The sequence below is a fragment of the Dryobates pubescens genome, chromosome 22, assembly GCF_014839835.1.
Source record: "Dryobates pubescens isolate bDryPub1 chromosome 22, bDryPub1.pri, whole genome shotgun sequence".
NCBI classification, from domain to species: Eukaryota; Metazoa; Chordata; class Aves; order Piciformes; family Picidae; genus Dryobates; species Dryobates pubescens.
This window is the reverse complement of record NC_071633.1, coordinates 12985632-13006806: the sequence shown is the minus strand read 5'-3', so window position 1 is coordinate 13006806 and position 21175 is coordinate 12985632. Positions and strand designations below refer to the sequence as shown.

Here is a 21175-nt window from a genome sequence, read left to right as displayed (position 1 = left end):
CTTGGGGATCAAGCATGGTACAGAGGTGTCTGTATTCATGAAGAGCATTGTTAGCTTAGTGCTCATTTGCACTTTCAGGGTACATCCCAAAAGGAAAAAGTGTAGTATAGGAAATGCTTTCTTGTAAAAGACAAAGGCTTTTTGAAACATGGCAGCTGTTGGACTTTTGAGAGATCATTCAGTTTTGAACATGCTATTATGTCATCACTCTGCTGCTTAAAGTGCTTGGTACTGCTTGTCTTGGACTCCCTCTAGTGAAGAAACAGTGTGCAACTGTTCAGCCTATCAAGTGCTAACCAGTGTGTGTTATAATAGATGTTGCATCATTGCTCCGTGATGCTGAATGCACTGCCAAGGTCTGCACAGCTGTACCGGCTGGTCTCGTGAGTGGTGGGGGATGTGTCAAACAACAGCCTGTAGAATAGGCATGGGCTCAGGAGCTTCACTCATTGCTGCTGAAGTAACTAGTGTCTTTCTGTGACTGTAGAAATTTCTGTATGTTTAAAGTTTGCTTAGGACTCCATGGCTGAGTAACTCCTCTTGTAGATAGGCTCTGACTTAACACAGCAGGGTAGCTTCATATGATGCATGGTGGAGGGCTGTCTGCACCTCCATCCTACTTTCTCCACTGTCACTGGTAGTAGGGAGCACAAAAATTGAAGTCTTCTCAATGTAGTATTAACAGCAATGACAAGCTAGTAGGAGAGGGCGTGAAATGAGAGATTAGAGGGGAAACCACCTTCTGTAACACAGAGAAGGCTATTTGGGCAGTTCATTAGAAGATACCAGCTGTGAGCTCTTATTTATTGAGAAAATCCATCTCTGAGTAAACACGAGTTGCTACAGAGACAGTCACTGTGCAGTCATTCAGACTAACAGTTTCTTCAGTTGATGGTAAAGCTGCACAGAATGGAGAGATCAACTTTGTAGTACTGCTCTATCCCTGCACTTTTCACTGCCATTTTTTTCAGGTTTAGAAACTTGTGTACCTGAAAAAAATTGCTTTCACTGATATTGTACTTTAGCACCCAAGCAAGTATGCAGGTTCTTATTTAGCATAGTATTCAACAGCATAATTATAAAATGTGTTGCTTTTGGACACAAAGTGATTCTACTCTGGCAAGTGAACCTCTTGAGACACTAGAAAACATTATGGTAACTGTAAATAGTTTTGATGTTTGCTGTCTGCAGATGCATAAATAATAGGAGTTGAGCTAGTGCCCTATTCCCCATTAGGTAAAAAAAAGTTTCTTTTTTAGAAATGTAACTAAACTACAGGGAGTGTTGCTGTGTTTTCAGATAGGACTCTCATTTTACTGTCTCAGTACATCTCTCAATTTCAGTACATAACAGATATTTGAGGATGTAAGCCAGAAAGTACCTCTGGAACCAACCTTAGCGACAGCTCCTGGTATCTGCTGCTTACTTCTGCACAAATTACAAAAGGACGATCCATAGCTCAGCTTCATTTCTTTGCACAATGCATTCATTTTTTGCTTAATCAAGAAACACTTACAAATGGCAGAGTCTAATGTGTCTGGATATGGCCTGCAGATCTCCCCAAGAGACACATTGCCACAGCCATTCAGACAGCCTGGAATGGCTGGCACAGTGATTTGAAGGCAAAATCTGTAAGCAAAGAGAAAGCAACCTATAGGGGGGGAAAAAAAAAAAATCTTGTTACTAAACCTGTAGGTGTTTCACCTTCTCTGGGATTTCTGGTTTCAATTTGAACGAGTCAGGGAAGTGTGTGCAGTGTTCTTAAGACTCAGTAGTGCTGTTGCAGTAGTTAGTTTTATATTTTTAGGAATATTGGTAATTGAGCATTCAAGTACCTAATTGGTGAAGAGCTACTCAGTGAGGCAGCTGGTGCCAGGGAAAAACACAAGACAATTGCTTCTCTTGATAAATTCCTTTGCACATCTTTCCAGAAAACAAAAGTAGAGGGCAAACAGGAATGGCCTCCACCCTACTGTGCCCATAGACAACATCTAAACCCACCTCTTTCCCACCCACTTACAATAAAACACTGGACAGCTGTCACTGCGATGTTTCAGTTTAATCCAGTTTAAAACTAATCCATACAAATTACAGAGCGGGGCTTCTTTATCTATGTATATTGCACCAGAGGATATGAATTTGTACAACACTGACCAACTCTTACCCCGTCATATTCCTACTGAAATCCCATCCAACTACAAACCCAAATATCTGCATCTTTGTCTTGGAACGGGTGTCCATATGAAGTTACATTTGGTTTTCTTGTAATCATCTCCTAAATGAAAAGCAAAGTACAGGTGAAAGTACTGGTGCCCATGATATTCCATTCCCATGTGTTCTGCTTCCTCACTTAGCTGTAAGCTCAGTAATTTTTTCCCCACTTAAAAAAGCTCCTGAGAAATCAGTACCATGGCAGAAGCATGCTTTTAGTGGCTAAGGATTTTAGTCTCTCTTATGAAAGAAAGAGCCCAATTAAAAGAAGACATCAGCATTGCAAACAACACACACATTAAAAAGCAATAAATCTGCTAAACATTTCATGTGCAAGCATGACTTCAGCACATTGCATAACCTCTAAGGCAGATGTTCCTCACAGTGAGAGAACTTACTTAAACCACACTTCAAAACTGAATCCACAAAAATGGATTGGTGACCTTCTCTACAGAGAAGAGTGACGGAGGATGACAGTATTGGGTGAACACTGTCCACAGACCAAAACTGACAGACAATCTTTTGAAAGAACATCCACTCAGTCCCTGCTGTCTTTGTGGACATGTGATACAGGTACCCATGCATATAAGACTCTTGAATTGGGGGAACAAGCATGAAGCTTTATTTTGGGCTCTCATTTGAAAAACCTTTAGGCAACAAATATAAGATGTGTCCAGCAGGAGTTTGATAACTTTTAAGAGTTATTGAGAACTGAGGCTCTGACTTCCACGTAACTTAGAACAAATAATTGCCAGTTGGACTAAATCCTGACTATTATTAAATCTGATCACCACTTCTAAGGTTTAAAAAACTGCCTGCTTCCACTTCTTAAAAATGAACAGGAAGGCTGTACATATTGCTAAACTGCAAGCCTACTAATTGAATAAACACTGACAAGAACAACTCCTAGGTAGCAGATAGCAATGAAGGAAAGATGCAGTTTTACACTGAACACAACTCGGTAGCTAGCTGAAATGCAAAATGAGGAACTTTGCTAATGCTAGCTCATGATGAAACAAGTGAAAACTCTGGCTTCTCACAAGCAGCTTCCTCAGTCACCACTGATAACTCACTAGACTGCAGTGAGCAGAAGCTGAGTTTAGTACCCAAGATGCAACAATTCTTTATGAAACTCTGGATGTTTCACAGTAAAAGGGATAAGAGGAATATAATGCTCATCTCCAACAGTTGGGAGAGGCAGGATCTTGCAACCAAAATGTAAAGGGTTGCACTGAAACTGAAGCTTGAGCATTACATTACAAAGCACATCATTACATTTAATGACATTTGTTAGGAGGCAAATTTAGCCTGAAGTAATTATTTGTATTGCAGAAATACATTTACACCAAAGATTTCAGTTCTTGATTCTCCACAAATATCTGTGGCTGTATCACTTGTCCTCTGTAAACTTTCATGTAGGATGGGGAGAACACAACAAAATTTCCCAACTCTTCCACATTTGGATAATTCCCTTCTTTCTTTGTTACTCATTATCAGGCTACAACTCCAAAGCCCATGCTGTGCATTGTGAAACCTTTAGATTGGATGTTAGCTGTAACTATGTCCGGGCCTCTTAGCAAACAGATGAAGTTGTTGAAAGGTATTTTAGTCTATTGACAAAGACATAATCAACCTGGTGTTAGAACTGCACGGAAATGACAAACAGTGGAGAGAAAGTTTGGAAACTAAGTCAAATTGTTAATCAGTTTAGCTTGAAGAACAACAACAACGAAAAAGGTTAAAAGTCAATAGTTTGAATGGTATAAATGAAGGACATGTGACACAACAACTAACAAGATCAGATGGCTAAGGAAACCTAATCTGTTCTGACACTGAGTTCTAGTATACTGTGCGGAGGACAAGAATATGCTCAAGCCAAATGAAAGAAGCCTTAAATATGGAAGGACTATGCCTAGCTTCTATCCATCAAAGTCTTCAGAGTGAGACATTCACAAATGTCAATACTAAACATTATTGTCTCCTTTTTGGAGTTTGCTTAAAATACATGACTTACTCTGAAAAGAACACCTTTCTATAACAGAAGCTTGACCACGTTTCTTTGCTCAAAAGCCCAATGATCTCCTTTAATGACACTGTCAGCAGAACAGGAAGGAAATGCAAAGAATGCTTGCCAATGTGTATGTGCATCACTTCAAAGCCAGCATAAAACAATCAGAAAATTTAAAAAACAAAACAAAAAACAACCCAACCACCACCACCAAAAAAACCCCAACACCCCAAACCAAACATAAAAACCTAATCAAACAGAAGTCAGAGTTCATATTTTAGGATACTTTCAGTCTGAAATGAATGACAAGCAAGAACAATCACATATTTTTCAATGTTATAGTAAAACCCACAGGAAAATCATTCTTATGTAATCTTGGCTTACAATATTAGGGACCCATCCTGGTTCAATACCAAGACAATACAATCAAGTAGCACCCTTCTTTAGGACACTTCATAAACTTACACCAACTGCTGAAAGACTAAGAGTTAATAGTGAGACTCTTAAGTCAAAGATTCATGTCTGAGAAGAGCTTTCTGAAGTACATGGTGCATTTTGAAAAATCTGGTATTATCATAGGAGGTAGGATAATCAGTACAGAAAAAGACTGAGTCTTGTTCTGTTTTGCACAACATTTCCATCAACATAAAAAGCTTATTTAATAACATGCAAAATTTTGAGATCAGCTGGTACATGATGAAAGAAAGGGGGACAAAAGTACTGTCCCAAGACCCAGTTGAGTATTCAACTGCTGCACAGAACTAGTCTCAACAAGGACGGTTCAGACCAATACACCAGAAGTACAGTATTCCTGTTGAAGGCCTACAGTGAAATTCTTAGGTTTCTGTAAACATGAAAAATATTCACTGTTCCACGTAACTCTTTGCTGTGTTTAGGTTTTAGAAAGTGCAAATTTTCTGTGATTAAGGATTAGATGCTTGATTTATATTTGGTCTCAAAGAAGAAAGGGTTTGGTAGTGCTGGAAATGGTAGGCCTTTATCTATGCTTTTTTATTTCCCTGTATTTTGCTTCTTGATATTTCTGCAAAGAGTTTCTACATAAAACTAGACTTAACAACATTCAGGCCAGTTCCCTGCTTCCTCTCTGAGAAGATTCCAATTCATGCCTAAACACAGAATGGCAGACATCTCCCTTTTTTGTAAGAGAAGAGTTCAACAGCTCAGTCCTCTGGCTATAAAAAAAATCTTTCTTAACAGTTTCCTTAATTCTCTCCATTATAGCCTCTAAATGATTGCCTTGTTGTATATCTTACTGATGCACTGGAGAGAAAATTAGTTTCATTTATAATTCAAATCTGATTGATACTTCACCTCTAACATTCCCAATGATTTTATGATCTAGGGAAGAAATTGGAGAGTTTGTATTTCACTGATTTCCTGTCACCTCCCTATCCTTCCCCTCCCACCGCCCTCCCCCAAATAGTAAAGATGCTATAAAGTTGAGGCACAAGTGGTTAAGGGTGAACTTGATCAGTTCCAGCAACCGGTTCTTGGACATGTCCTGGTGGTAAAGGCTGATCACCTCCCACAGGATGTTTTGGTGCATCTTCAACTTTGTGTTCCCCAGCTGTAAAACAAAAATAAAACCATTTCCATCTTCTCAATTAAATTGGTCCCAAATGTCTAAAGTCTTTACAGCCATTTCTAGTGGAGGGACAATCAAACAAAACCTTCAATTTTTTACTTTTTTAGTAAGTGGAATCAAGAATTCTGTAGGTGACTAACAATGAAATCAGATTACCCAATAGACTGCATTATCATATTATTCAGTGTTTCCTCTTAGCTTACTAATCATTTCCATTTTCAGTGAAATACTTCTAAGTAGAACACTGATTCTTTGGAGATTGTTCTTTCTGAACTATATTACATATTTATGAAATCTTTAATCCTAATATGGGGAGCCTGAAAAAAACCATTAATAACTTGCTCCTATATTTTACTTCTCACTGTGTCAACAATACATACAATGTTTCTTCTTTGCCTGCCTTTGAATAATATGAAATTTCCTAGTTTGCTGAAGATGTCAGAATTTGCAGCTGCCTTCCCCCCCCCCCCCCCTCTAACTGCCCTTAGTAGGTCCAGTGGCCTACAGATTAGGAGTATTGTCTGCTTGGGTTTTCTTAACTCAGTGCATGAGCAGTGACTAGTTCTGGCTAATGTAACGAATTCTTATGATATCCAATTACATGATTTTTCAGAAAGTTTTCACATAAAATATGTCTTTGATACTGCCAGTATCAAAAGATATATCATTAGTCAAACTCCCTGGACTGATAAGTGCAGTCCTTTTTTGCTGCCCATTTGATGAGTTAGAACATCTAAAACCCAAACAAAACAAAACCCAAAAAATCACAAACAAAACCAATTCAGACTTAAAAGGACTAAGACTTCAGGAATACTTTAAAAGTGTTTTGCAATTCCCTCTTTGGATTACTGAACTCATTGTATGAACAGTTTTAACAGAAAATATAGTTTTAATGACTTTTACATTAGGGATCTTATTTCCAGGTTTGTGTATCTACACAAAAAGTCACGTACGGGGTTGGAATTTCAGTTCTCCACCTGGTCCTGCAGGAGGATTTCCTTGCTGTAGTTTCTTCTGTTCCATCTGTTTTACAACCTGGTGAAAAATGACAGTTGAGAAACTTAGATCTGTCAGTGTTCTCTGATGTGACATAACGCTTGTATTTTGCAGCCGTTATGTAAAGTCTTTGTCAATGGCTATACTACTGAGTTGAGATGTCTGCAGTCTTTGTTATCCTAAATACTAGATTATATTTTGCTGTGGTGCCATTAGCTTAGATTTCATCTGGGACTCATAAGAAATCAAGGTAAAGAATACTCTGTTCACATAATTGTACCTGCTGAAGCTCTTGTTTCTGAGCCTGAAGCTGGTCATGCTGTCTCTGTAGCTCTTCCTTCTGCTTCTGAAGATCTTCTGCCTTCTTTCTAAGTTCATCTTCCTGCTGAGAAATATGATTTTCAAATTCCTTCAGCTCATCCTCAGTGAAGAGTTGCTGTTGATCTAGTGTCTGCAAGAAAATACATATAAACATGAGTACTTAGACAGGAATGAATATATATTTTTATTCCTATTGAAATTATTATTAGCTGAATTGTACAGTTCACTAAACAGCCTTCCGAATTCTCATCAAGATACTCAGACATGAGACTGCAAAAAGATAATATCATCACTGTAAGAAACATCAAAATAGCCATTCCTCAGCAAAATTCTACTGCAGATTCAAAGGTAGGTGAAAAATTTCCTCTTAACTTCCCTTTAAAGTGATCTATTAAAACATGTCTATTATCCACTTGAAAAACATGTGGCAAAAGCTCTCCTGGAATCCACAGGGTGGCGCAAGATCTCCTCTGGCTGCGTGTGGACCATGAAGATTCCAGATGTACTTTATGGTTCATATGGTTCACTTAGCTGTGTACTTAACCATGCACATACCAAAAGAGAACTGGAAAAAAGCAAAGGTCAGAGGCATGCCATTTGGTTTCCTGGTTAGAGTGATGGCAACAGTACTGTGTGTTGCACTTGGAACGTATTTTCATTACCTCCCAGCTATCTGGCTCCAAAAACTCTTTCTTCTCTGTAGCTCGCAGGAACTCTTCTAATGTCACTAGTCGGTCCTTGTTGATGTCAACCTATTTGAAGAAAAAAAAAAATTAAACATAAAGGACAGGTTTTGAACCTAATATATCATTTCATCATGCAAATACCTTGAAAGATAACAATTTTATTTTAAAACTGTTCCATTTACAAGGGAGGGCCTGCAGCATCTTCTAAAAACTTCTCTCACAAGCTTACATAGCTTCACAGAAACAGAAAGCGAATTCTCACATTTTACTTAAAAATGCATTGGCTTTACAGGAAACATTTATTGTGGTCAGGGCCCCAACACTAATAGTGGAATGGATTATTTTTTGGAGAAGAAAGTTTCGTAGATTTCTGGTAATAATTTTTTAACTGTGAGTCACTGGAGGTTAGCCTGTTGAATAAGAAGGCTTTAAAACAGAAAAAAACCCCAAAAGAATTGTGTTGGGAGTCCCTTAAGGGGAAGGGAGGAAATGCTTCTCTTTATGACTAATAGATGACCAGGCCTGCTCTGTTCCTCAAACTTAAGGAATACTGGAATATGAGTGAAAAACAGTAGTTTAAAACATCCTCTTCCCTTTTCTCTGTTTTCTGAGCTGAAAACATGTGAGAACTAGTACAGGTATTCACTGTTATAGGTCATTCCTTGAGCTCTGAGCCCTCTTTTGAAGGGACAATGGTGAGCTTCACAAAAGAAGACATTGCTCTTCACACACCTAAATCTTGCCCATTTCCTAAGTGCAAAAGCACATTCAGAGTCTTCCCTGTTTGACACAAAATTCACAGAGAATTTCTACTGAATCTCAGTATCTACAAAAGATGGAGGCTGCTACACAAATCTTTCTCTGGAACTTGTGAAATAAGAACTAGACAGCAAACGTACTTCAGAATACAAGCAGAGGGCTTGAGAACTGTAACTTCATTGTGAATCCTTGCACAAACATTCAGTGTGACAGGTTGTCCCTTTCTGCTGTACTTGGACAACCTCCTTGCTTAGGAGACTGTATTTCTTGAACATAGAAGGAAATCAGCAGCTCTACTGAACATCAGTCCCCACCTCATTCATTACGTGTTCTCTCATTCTCAGTCTTTCCTCTTCCATTTCAACCATGTCATCCTCTTCATTTTTGGGATCATAAACTTTTTCTAGCTGAAATTCAAAATTGGCAAATGTTAGTTTGGAGAAAGGTCTGATCATCCAAAGGACAGAGCATGTTTGAAACAGTAGCACAAGATGTTGCTGCAAACATGAGTTCACCATTTTTCCAGCAGACTGAGAGCATGTGTAATTCTGTTCTAGCATTGCACAAGTGAGCCTTTCATTGCCAAGAATGAAATTTTCAGTCAATTCATGTGGTGTGCTGTGGGTATTACAGTAAAATGGACAGTCTGAACCTACAATTTACTCAAAGCAGGCAGAATTTCCATGTGGTTTTTGGAACAATAGAGGGTTTTTTTAATCAGAGCACGCAGCTGACCCTGTAAGCATTCAGGGTATCACAACACAAATTTAGTGCTTAATTTAATGGTCCGCTTCTCTTCTTGCACAAGGTCTTTCTGGTGAGTTCATGTTTATTTACTTCCACTTAGCTTTCTTAATCACAGGTAATTTCGAGGCCCCAGACTATTTGTTTGTAAACTACAAAACTGCAAACTAGTGGGGTGTGTTTATCAAAAAGACTGCCACATATCTTCATTGTATTAGAGAGGATTATAGCAAAGTATTGTTAGAAATCCATATTTGCAAATTTAATTTCTCAAAAACTTAGTTGTTTGAATGCATAAGCTTCTAGATACACTGTACAATACATTTCTTCCCTGACTCATTAAATCTCAAAAATTAAAAAAAAAAAAAAAAGTAAGACTAAATATTGACAGCCATAGTGCTAGACCTTTCAATGGGAAATTTAGGGTTTTTTTTCCTGCTATACTAAAGCAGAACCTCCGGGGGAAATGCAGACCAACGCCTGCCATTTACTCTTTGATTTCGCAATTCCCATCACTAGAATTTCAGTATGTTGCTATCACTACCCCTCTGGGAGGCAAAAAAGTGCTAATGTTTGAGTTTTCAGACAACAAATAAAACCTTAGAGAAACTAAGCACTTGTCTGCTTTATCAGATGGGCATGTGCTCCAAAGGAGCTAGATAAAACAATGTGTGACTTCCACAACAGCAGGCTTTGAGCCAATTCAGATGAGCGTGACCCTTTTTCTATTAGCAAGTCTTAGGACTTGTTGATAAGCACTGAATGAGCACAGCCACCCAGCTCAGAACCTCTGACAGGATGTAGAAGTATAGCTCTCTGCACTGCAGTTTATACAGGTATAGCTATTCTGTGGGTTAATTACAAAAATCTCAAGCCTGTGGAAGCGAAATACAAGAGCACTAGATCTCTGGTGTTTCAGAAGCCCTGTGCTTCAATGGTTTTATCTTCCCTGCTGATAGGTTTTTATACTTCTGTAGAAACATTAAAGATGCACAAAATTTGGCATGAATACTCTACTTTGTAGTCAAAGCCTGTAAATATGTTTTCAAAAAATACAGACATCCCTGTAACCATTTATCAAAGTAAGTTAAGTTTCTGAACTTTTTTTTTTACCTCTTTAGTAAATAAGGCTTCTAATTCTTGCTCATCCAGAAAACCATCATTGTTGACATCTACAAAAGGAAGTATTGAAAATACACATTCAGTATGTATACAAAGTAATATATGTAATAGTTCTCCATGAGTTATCAGCATACATACCATACCTTGTGTGGATCATTTAACAAGATGCTACTCATATAGGTTACGGGGATTTTAAAAGTTTTTATCAGGTATTGGCTGAACTGTATAGTCATTGTTGGTTGGACAAGTCTGGAGCAATCTCCCTACTTCTTAGATTAGCAAACCAAAATAGGTCACAACAGGACTGCACACAGTGCAACTGCCAAAAAATATTGCTGAGAACAAATTGTCCCAATTTAACTAAATTTGTAAACAGATTCAGGAGTGCATTGGTCTGTAGAAAAACTTTGCTAATCAACAGTATGACTCTGAAAAAACCTACACAATTTTGTTAAAATCTATATAAATATGCAGTGCTTCAGAAGAGATCACTGAAAAATATGCTATCTCTGAAACTGAAAGACAGTGTCTACTTCAAATGAGTGTTGTTATGCAATAATTTAATTGTTTTTAATATGCTAAGCTCTGAGGCAAATGGTTATTTCAACTATATCTGATTTGGTAAGATTTGCACCAAAAATTACCCCAATTTTTCAGAAAATTAATCTTTCAAGGTCTTTTTCTACAGAGAAGGTATAAGGTTTAATAGCCCTGATACATATGTATGTGTGTTATAAACTAAAATACAAGTTCAGACTGAGCTAGAACACTTTGGGATTAGTTGGATTCTATGTACTGTCCAACTTTTCACAGCCCAGTGCCAGGCAGCATCTGCTTAAGGGTACTTTACCATGAAGCATTTAACACTGTCAGAATACAAGGTTAAACACTGATATAATCACATTTAAAGCAAAATACCCATTGAGATGCATCCTCATCTCTGCTATTGTTTTATTGTTTCTAGTTTCATACTGCTCAGAAACAAAGAAGCATGATTTAGGGGTGGATTTTGGGGTTTGTTTTATTAAGACAATCTTGCAGCTGTTGAAGAAATTTGGCACTTCTGTGACTATTCCAAAGATAAGGAGTGCCTGGAACTTTTATCTGCAGAGATGATGAGAAAGCAAGTTTTCCCCACAAACACCTCCAAGAATTTAATCCTAGTATGTAGCACATAAGCAAAATTATAGATATGGACAGCCCTCTAAGTACACATTCGCCCCTGAGGAATCACTACTAGTTATTTGCTCTATGACAAAACAAAACTCAGTATTCAACTTTTAACCTCCATTTCAAACTTTGAAGAAAGATTACAAACAATAACAAATTATTTTCACCTCTATATTCTTCAGATTGCTTGACAGATAAGATTTCATCTTAGCATTAAGACAAACTTGCCCTCAGCAGAAGGTAACAAAGTCACTTCACTTGTACATTAAATTAAACTAAACCTCTTACCATGTAATTTGAAAAACGTTTTGGGATCAAATTCATTAGGATCTAGTCCGTCTGCTTCTTCCCACACTTCTTTCAGTTGATCTTTGCTTCCCTATAGATTGGTTACAAAGAAAAACTATTCAATAGACAACTAAGTGTAATTTTCCTGCATTAACTTTACAGATTCTCTGAAAGGCTTTATTTTCTGATTATTCATGTAGCAAATAGAATCAATAGAATTTTCTTTAATTCCTTTTTGGATAGATCTAGTACTCTGATTAGACAGGCACAGGGAATGAGGGAATGTCAAGGAAATGCATATACTGTAGGAAGGAACACATCTAAGAATCACTCATGGCCACATAGACTGATGTGTAAAAAAAAACAGCTGATGGAAGTTAAATTAGTTTTCCTTTCTAGAGCAAATGGTACTGTGATGTGGTTCCTTGCAGACCGGGTATACCATGAGGGCATTCCCACAGTTCTGAATACCATTCTGGCTTCTCTCTCATAAGTTTTAGCCTGTCTGTAAATAATAATAATTCTGCCAGCAAATAGCTTATTTGCACACAAAAAATATTAAGAACATACAGTGGGTTTTGTAGTGCTTTGAGCATTGTTCCCGCATACTGCTCCCATGCCAGTGAGAAGAAAACAAGATGCCCTCTTTATTAGTTATTTCTCCCTGGAAAGTAAAGTTTCCACCCAATCACACAAGAACAAACTGTGGCCTTACAGGATGGTGAACTTTAGGGTGATCTCCATGTTTTTTCTTCATCTCCTCAAATTTGGATTCTTCTCGCTGCCTCTTTTCTTCATCCAGTGTTTTTAAATACTCCCTCCTCTCATGTTCTTTCATCATCTCGTATTTCTTAAATTCTTCATGGCGGGTCTTATCATAGTTTTCCAGGTCATTTGTAGCCTAAAAATACAGACATATGTACCATATAATTATGTTAATATGTCTGACATAAAAAGCAGGGTACTGTTCAGGTCTGTGGGTAAGGCTGGACATGTTGCTGTGCTTTTACATGAGATGGACTAGTTGGGAGTTTTTTTTCATGTGACAGTGATGCACAAACATCTCTCCTCACTTCCTTACTTTCAAAGAAGTTAATTTGCAAAGGTGGTTCAGCTGATAGACAGTTTTTGCAACTTTGTACTGTAAGAAGGCATCAAGGTGTCCTTTCTCATCAGTTAATAACTCTAGTTAAGTAAGTCCCATACTAATTAAGTGCAGCTTTAAATAGTACTATTAACTCCTTGGTTAGTTCAGAATAAGAACATTTGCAGCTTATCCTACAGTTTAATGAAAAAAGTGCTTTTATTAATAATGGGAATTAGTTTGCAGGAGCTTAAAACTCCAATTACTTGGTAAATGCGTGAGGGGAGAATTTCTGGTAAGTACTTGCCATTTAATAATGTGGTATGTATCAAAGTATTTGGATTCACCAAAGTAAAAAAAGCATAATAAATACCAAAAACCCACACACCCCATAGTAGTTTGTAATTAGCACTCACTGCTTTGATCAACATGTCTAAATCTTTAGGTTCAAAAGTGTCAGGATTCTGATGGTTCAGGTGCTCAAACTGTTTAAGGAGAGCCTGATGGTCTATGCCAGTGTCTGAAAGAAAAAGTTACAAATGTAAAACATTGAAATAAGTTTGGATCTAGTGAAAACAGGAAGAAAATGGGAGTGGGAGGAGGTTGTGTCCTCTTTTTATAGATCAGATAGAAGACTTAGATTAAGTGGTGTTACAGGGGGAAAAAAACCAACAGAATAAAAAGGAAATCAAACAGTTCTCTCTCCTGTTACTACACAATGCTCTCTTGTACATGTTCCAAGACATTACCTAGGTGAACTGATGCAGCTGTATTTTATGCATAACCTGGCTGTGTGCTGTCAAGTACTCACTGGCAGGGCTGATTATAAACTTCACACAATGTTTTCCCACTTCCAGTGTTTTTGCATTTTAGCAGTCATCTGAATATTCTGAACTGGAATACTCTGTTCTTGTTTTTTCCCAAATGTAAGATCTCATGCTTACACTGTGACAGATCTGATCTCTTATGGCAGCAGAGAGAGCTAGAAGTCATCAGCCCATTAAACTACTAAAAAATTTCAAAATGCACAGAATTACTATGTACACAACCAGGTATCATTAGCTGCTGTCAGTTAGCTCACTGTGTCCCCATGATGTCACTGGACCAGTTGCCACATTAGGAGCACAAGACCAGGCTCTTGGCAGATAGAACGGTGCCCGAGGAAGATGAGAACAGAGTCTGGCAGCTGTGTGAGGCAATGCACTGACTCCTGTGGAGTGCTGGTCTGCACCATCTAGCTACCCAGGAATTAGAACTTCCATTAGAACAAAAAGGACAGAAAGGTCATCTGATGCCCTCAGCAAACTCTGGAGTCTGAAAAATTTAATGCCAGAATCAAGTTTGGTTTTTTACAAAATACAGATGGCTTTTGTCTTCTCCCCACTTCTGGCATGTTAGCAACAAAGCAAAATGGATCAACTTTGGGCACCTCTCCAGCACAATCCCATCTGTTAACTCACCTAGTTAAACTTTATAATCTTACCTTGAACAGAATCCATTTTAGCTTTAATTAACATTCTTAATCTTGCCACCTCTTGTCTTTTCAGCTCATCCAGTCGTGTTCTCACATGGTGGCTTACTAAATCAAGCTCTCTGCTTAGTTTTCCACTCTGTCAAAAAAAGACAAGTATGAAAACTAGTATGAAAAGAGAAGTATGCAGGAAAACTAGAAGCATGTAGCCTTTAGGATCCCCATTAGAGATTATCTGCAAGGCAGCAGACTAGTGGCAGTCCACAGTAGCCCACACTAAAAGAATCCCACTACTTTTTCAAGCCTGTGGTTACAGAAACAGGGAGGAATCCTAAAAGCTTTCTGGAATGAGTTTCTGCGTATCTCGCTCCTCCAAATGACCAAAAGCATGACCTTGAAGAAGCAATACCTCATAATGTTTAGAAAGTGACAAATTTCTTGATCAAATATTTTCTAATTAGCTAAAAAAAATGAGAGGCACACCAGGTGCTGTTTTCTTCATCCACTTAATTACAGCTGTAAGACTTGAGAGGAGGTACGAGAAGAGCAACAGCCACCAATGTGTATTGCAAGAGTATTAATCAAGATCTGGAAATGGATAGCAACCTTTAAGGGTTACAACAGAGAGAGAACAGAAAGAAAACTGGACAAAAGCTGCCAGTGGCAGGGTTAAAGGAAATGCAAAAACCAGGATCTTCTCTTTAAGTCTGCCACTATAGACTGTTTCCTACCTGTCCCTTGCTGAATTTCTAGCTCATAAAGGGGAATGCAGAACAGCCACCACCTAGAGCCAGGAACTAAAGTAGAAAACACAAGATAGGTGGTGAGGGTGTGCTATGTGGGTTGGCACAAATAAATGATAGCAGCAGAGAAAGCCAGAGGTCTTCTTCATCCTAAACTCATCAGTTTCACCAGATTTCAAATTCTGAGTGTCTTGTAATTCTCTTCCATGTCATAGTATCTATTTGTGACACACTATCTTAATCTCAGAAGGCAGCTATACTTCTTTATTCAAAACATTCTTCCAAATTACTCAGCAGGCAACAGTAAGCAAGGACTACAGTTGCAGAGGATTTGATGTACATGAAGGGTCACCTACCTGTATGGAGTCTGAGACAGGCAGCAAGCAGAAACTAGACATTCAAGTACACACTGTCAGGGGGAAGGTTATACTATGGGATGTTCTTTAATGAACAGAAGTTCTGCTCTGCTGTTGTTTGACTACAGACATAGATCTAGTAAGACTTACATACTTAATAAAAATTAGAGGAAATCTAAGCTTGAAAAAACTGAGAAGTAGGAAAAAAAGAAAAATAGGAAAGAATACAACATGCATGGCCCATGATTATGGATTTAATAAAACTTTACTTTTTTTTAATACCCACCTTTATTTCTTCTATGTCCGCAGTCTGGAGCTTCTCCCTGAAGTGCTTATCTGTTTCCAAGACGTCTATTACTTGTCTGAGATATTCATCATAATAAAGTCCTGTATCCTTCAAAAAGAGGTGAAATTGAGAAAAAAAAATATTACCAAACCTTTCATTTTAAATACAATGACTAAACAGAAACTCAAATATTAGTAACACAGGCATTATACTCCCGATATCTTTCTTTTTTGATTTGTGTCATTGCCCTGTAACAACTTATGATTCATTTGTCTCACCAACTGGCAAAGAGGAGAAAAGTGTTTATGACTACATGTCATACACAAGCATCTACCATGTTAATATAGGGGGGTCTAAAACAGTGCAGTTCATTACTATTTGAAACACTGAACTGCAATCACTGAGTGGAATTTCCTAAGCCACCATTCAATCACTAGAGGAGTCTCTGTGGAACAATAAGTAGCTCCTCATATTGCAAGCTGGAGAATTCCTTCCACGTGCTACCTTGCCTTTAGCAGCTCATGGCGGGGGGGGGGGTGGGAAGATGAAAAAACAAATTTAAATGGAACCTCACCATAGCAGATGGCAGACTGTATAGCAATAATAATACTAGTTTCTATCCAGCAAGTAACTCCAGTAAAAATCATCAAATTTCAGGAAGGGAATTTGCTATAGCCAGATAACTAACAATTAAAACAAACAAAACCCTTCTTTAGGTAAATTTCATTATACTTACTGGATTTTCCACCTTCTCTCCTTCTACATGGCCTTCTCCTCCTTTGACTTTTGTCTTATCTATGTCTATAGGTACAGCTTTCAAGGCCACTAGCACACATGTCACCAGAAAAATACATTGTTGGAGCAGGACAGACAGCCACTTCATCTGAAATGAGAACAAAGTCACAAAAATTAATATAAATGAGCGTATTGAACTGCACTGATTTAAATCTTTTACATAGGTACCTGTAATAACCCACTTTCTGCATGTTCTACTGCTCTCAAGGAACATTAAAACTCTTTGAAAAAGTTGTTCCTGGATGCCCACCCCTTCCCAGGCCATGTAGGGTCAATCTGTGTGTCTGATCAAGGGTTGTGATTTCTCCTGTAAGGGCTAGGAGCCATCAAGTCAACAGATAATCACAATGCTGCAGAAGACGATCAATGCCAATCTGATTGCTGTCATCAGTGGTACTTAATGCACAGTGTATATAATACATCCTTGTGCCCTGCCATGGGTATGCTGATTGATCCTATTATTTATAACTATTCTTCCTAATGCTACACACATTAAATACAAAAATTGACATGAATCTGCTCAGCTGACTGGTTAATTGCTTAAAGACAGAAGATAGATGCAGGTAATGTTACAACTGTCATCTGAAAATTAAGTGATTTTAGTCAAAGATGTGTAGTCTACCTGAAAGAAAAGTTAGCACAACTCTAATCTGCTTGTATGAAAAATTTAATCTCATCTTTCTTAGAGGACTAAACAAACATTTCTACTTGTGATACATAATGAGAACTAATCATAACAGTGCTCTAGAACTGACAAATACTGTACTATATAAATGAAGTCAATACCCTAAGCTTTACAGGGAAAAACTAAAACTGGAAACCTCTCCTGAGTATGAAGTATTTAAAAAAAAAAAAAAAAAGGCAACAACAGCAGCATGAGAGCTAAAAGAATGGGATAGTCAGCAGAAAATAGAGCCACCAATGTACTTGCATGAACAGAAAAACACAATTAGAAAAAAAGCAGGCTGTCTGCCAGCAACCTTGATCTTGATCCCACTAAAGTTAATCACAAATTTCTATCAACTTCAATGGAACAGGATTGGACATTTCAATTAAAGAGCTGTGGGCTGTGAAAGGTAACTACAAAATGCAGTTTCTAAAGTTTGTTCTAGCAACACTAACATAAGCAGCTAAACATGGCATTAGCACACCGACTTTACACAACTGCCAGATGTTTATATCAAGCTGAAAGTTTTAATTTTCATTAACTCCTATTACCCCAAGAACAGCATAGTTCTGGCCTTCAGTATCACCTTCCTAGCAAAGAACAAATATTTTTAAAGCAATACCACACAGCAACAAATTTTCTAAAACTGAGGTAGGCAAAATTGTACAGTGATTGTAGTGTCTGCACCTGTAGAAGCTCAGTGGATGATTATGAAGCAAGAGCATGCAACACTGTAAATGATATACTGCATGTTTAAAATGTCCATTTTAGTTCCTCCCTGTTACTTCAGGAGGACTTGCTGCACAGACATTCTGTCATATCTTAATTAAAGTAAATAAATCTATAGTTAATGTATCTTCTTCACAATGTTAGTCCATGAGTAAAACCAGGATTAGCATGGCTAAAACATGGTAATAATTCTGACAAGCAAGCGCAAAATCCTATTTCAGCTAAAGATAAGATAAACCTCTGGCTGTGGCAGAGCTGTCACTAGGTCCCCTGTCCTGTAGATACAGATTTCTCATTGAAGACACAAGCAGAAAAATGTGTAAAAGGGAATAGCTATAATCTGCAACTTACCTTTCAAAATACAGAAACACCTGCATACTTTTCTTCCCAAATGGGAATTAATCCTTTTAGCAGTTAATACGTAATCATTGTTTTTCCCTCTCTCCTCTTTCAATTAATGTTCCACCCACAGCAGCAGCAATGGTTGATAGAATAGCTTTTTGCCAAAGTCTCAGAAAACACAGCATGCCTCATGTAATTGAAATGGCTTAAGTACCCGGCTAGGTTTTTAGCTACACACAAGCACATCCCTATCCAGAAGGCTTGTGTCCCACTATGTATTCAACAGAAACTCCAGAGACATCTCTTCTGCTTACTGAGCAATTAAATGGATGAAAGCACAAAACCTTACTAGATAAACACCTTTGTTGCACAGGAATTCAAATTAGGTTAAAAGACAGTATCAGTGTTGCCTTAACAGTAAAGGATTTTATCTTTCTTTTGTAAAGCACATTTGTTTAGTCAGGATATCACTAGAAGTACAGGTCAATATTTTCACACCTCTGACATTTGAGTCAATATAATGCTATTCTACATATTTTTTTATTATCCCAGAGAACTACTGCTCTCCCCTTTCACGGCTACCGTTTCACTTACACATATAACTTCAGGACAGCTTTTGATAGAAAACCTTTAAGTTGGGTTATACAAACTGAAAACAGCACTACCAGTACTACACAGCCAAGCTATGGAAACTTCTTATTAAAAAATAATTTCTGTTGTTGTTGCTTAGTTTTTATTTGATCGATGGCATTTTCTGAATACAATTTCAGACACCAAATAATGCTATCTCAAGCTGTGTATCAGATGCCTACATAAGACGCCCTTGCATCCATAAGCTTTATTAATTTCTTTTCCCCTTTCTTATGTTTACCTTATTTGTCCTGGTTAGTGAATGAGATTCATGTTGTTCTACTACAGCACAATTTGTTCAGGGATAAACTTACCTTATTACTCTTTTATATAAAATTACCTTATTCTAAAATAAACCACTGCAATGGTTCAAAAGATTACAGTAGCAAGTAAAATACATGATCACAGCTAGGAGGTACTATGTGTAAGCATGTTAATAATTTGCATTTTACCGTAGGTGTTGTACTGTAACTATGCAAGATCGTTGGGTAGCAGATGACAGTAAGAGCTGTAAGCTGATTGTAAATGCTCACAGAAATGCAGGCTTCTCCTGTAAACCTTTTCTGAATCTTAAGCAGGGGCCCATGAAGATTACAACACAACCATGTTTCAAACTGTAGAGAAGGGTCTTCGTCTCCTAGCTAGTGTTTAGAGTAGAAATCTTTCTGTGCTGTTCTGCTTAGCTGAGAGGGGCATTCACTTGAGAATGCACCAATACAGAGTGAACTGGACAACTTTTCTTCACAGCGAGAAAAAACACCTACCACAAACACGATGACAAAAACCGAAAGCAAACGTCTACCTTGAACTTGACACCATGTTGTACTAGTGATTCGCTTTTGTTACCGTGATGGTCTAATTTTGAAAACGCTGAATGTTACTTCTCCAAGGCGATTACTTACAACTCAACAGAGACTTTTCTCCTACAGGTTAACTGCCTGTCCTGCTCCAGCTCCACCAAGGAAAGTGACAGCAAAAGTAAACAAGCTCTTTGGAAAACCATAGCCATGTTGATTTCAGGAAAAAAGCTACCTCTCTATAACCATGCCTCAATCTTTTCCTCTTCTGGAATGTTTTCCGAGTATGGTGGTTAGCCTAACACTGTTTTACTTGCCTACTCCAGTAGTACTACATCAACCACAACGCTGAACAGCTCTATCCTTTCTAGTGACAGCAGCCCAGCACCCTCTCTAGTGAAACTAGCCCAATGAAAAGCTGCACCCTCTCTACTGAAACCAGCCTAGTAAAAAGCTGTACCTTCTCTGTGGAACCAGCCCAGTGAAAAGCTGTACTCTCTCTGTGCGGTTGTGAAATTACTAGCTAGTCAAGATTTTGCCGCCGCTGCCAGGTACGCATGAATCTCTCCCAGTGCTTCAAAGCCAACCGCTTACGCGTCGGCCGGAGAGGCTGCTAACGCGTTACTTCCTGGCCCGCTGTGGATGCCCCGGACAGCACGGCAAACACAGGCCCCAGGGAAGGAGAGCGCGAGCCCCGCGGAGCCTCCTTCCTTCTTGACGAGCGGCGGGGCACCACCGGCAAAACTTCAATCGCTCCTATCTCCCGCCACCGCTCCCCCACAGCCACAGCGCCTCCGGGCCGCCCGCCTCCTGGCACCACCACAGTACCATTTCCCTCGTTATTACTACCTACGACCGTTATTTCGTGGTTTCAAACCTGACAGAGGGCGGGTGGTTAATCACCTCACCCACCGCACTCCGCCGCGGCCCCCAACAGCTCTCCCTGACAGGAGCTGCCCCACCGCCAGGCCTCTGTCCCGCTCTGCTCCCGCGGGCCGCCTCCCATCAACCCCATCCGCCACCGGCGCCAGGAACGGCGGCCCCGGAGGCGGCCTGGGATGGGCTACGGTACCTTTCGGTGCTCTTGCGGCGGGAAAGGAGCCGCTGCTTTCTACGGGTGAGATGTCCCCTGCGCGGGGGGCTGAAAAGGGCGTCCCCCAGACGTCCTCCTGGGGATCTGCACGGCTCAGTCTGGTCAGGCACACCTCGGCACAGGACAGCACGGTGTGGTACAGTGCGGTACGATGCAGAGCGACAGCCCTACAGCACCCCGGCGGTCCCGGCTCCCGTTGCCGTAGGAACAAATCCCGCCTCTCGAAGCGTAGAGATTGGCCGGGCCTGACCCCAGCGCGGGCCTCGCGGAG

At 39.1% G+C, this 21175-nt stretch overlaps 1 protein-coding gene across 1 annotated transcript; it reads right to left on the bottom strand.

Annotated features, from left to right (window-relative positions):
• Window positions 1–4442: 4442 nt before the first annotated feature.
• Window positions 4443–21147, bottom strand: NUCB2 (nucleobindin 2). The gene is made up of 13 exons (XM_054171848.1): window positions 20884–21147; window positions 16588–16734; window positions 15852–15959; window positions 14479–14605; window positions 13412–13515; window positions 12627–12812; window positions 11912–12002; window positions 10445–10503; window positions 8902–8994; window positions 7805–7894; window positions 7102–7272; window positions 6779–6860; window positions 4443–5807 (listed from the first exon to the last, which is right to left on the bottom strand). The coding sequence occupies exons 2-13, from the start codon at window positions 16732–16734 to the stop codon at window positions 5695–5697; spliced, it is 1371 nt and encodes a 456-aa protein (XP_054027823.1). The 5' UTR covers window positions 20884–21147; the 3' UTR covers window positions 4443–5694.
• Between the last annotated feature and the right edge of the window lie 28 nt (window positions 21148–21175).

Excerpts from the sequence above, each read along its gene's own strand:
- NUCB2 (XM_054171848.1), bottom strand. The coding sequence starts at position 16,734 with ATGAAGTGGCTGTCTGTCCTGCTCCAACAATGTATTTTTCTGGTGACA. Across the intron at positions 15,960-16,587 it reads GAGAGAAGGTGGAAAATCCA|GATACAGGACTTTATTATGA; the intron begins GTAAGTATAATG and ends CTCTTTTTGAAG. Across the intron at positions 6,861-7,101 it reads AGAAACAAGAGCTTCAGCAG|GTTGTAAAACAGATGGAACA; the intron begins GTACAATTATGT and ends ATTTTTCACCAG.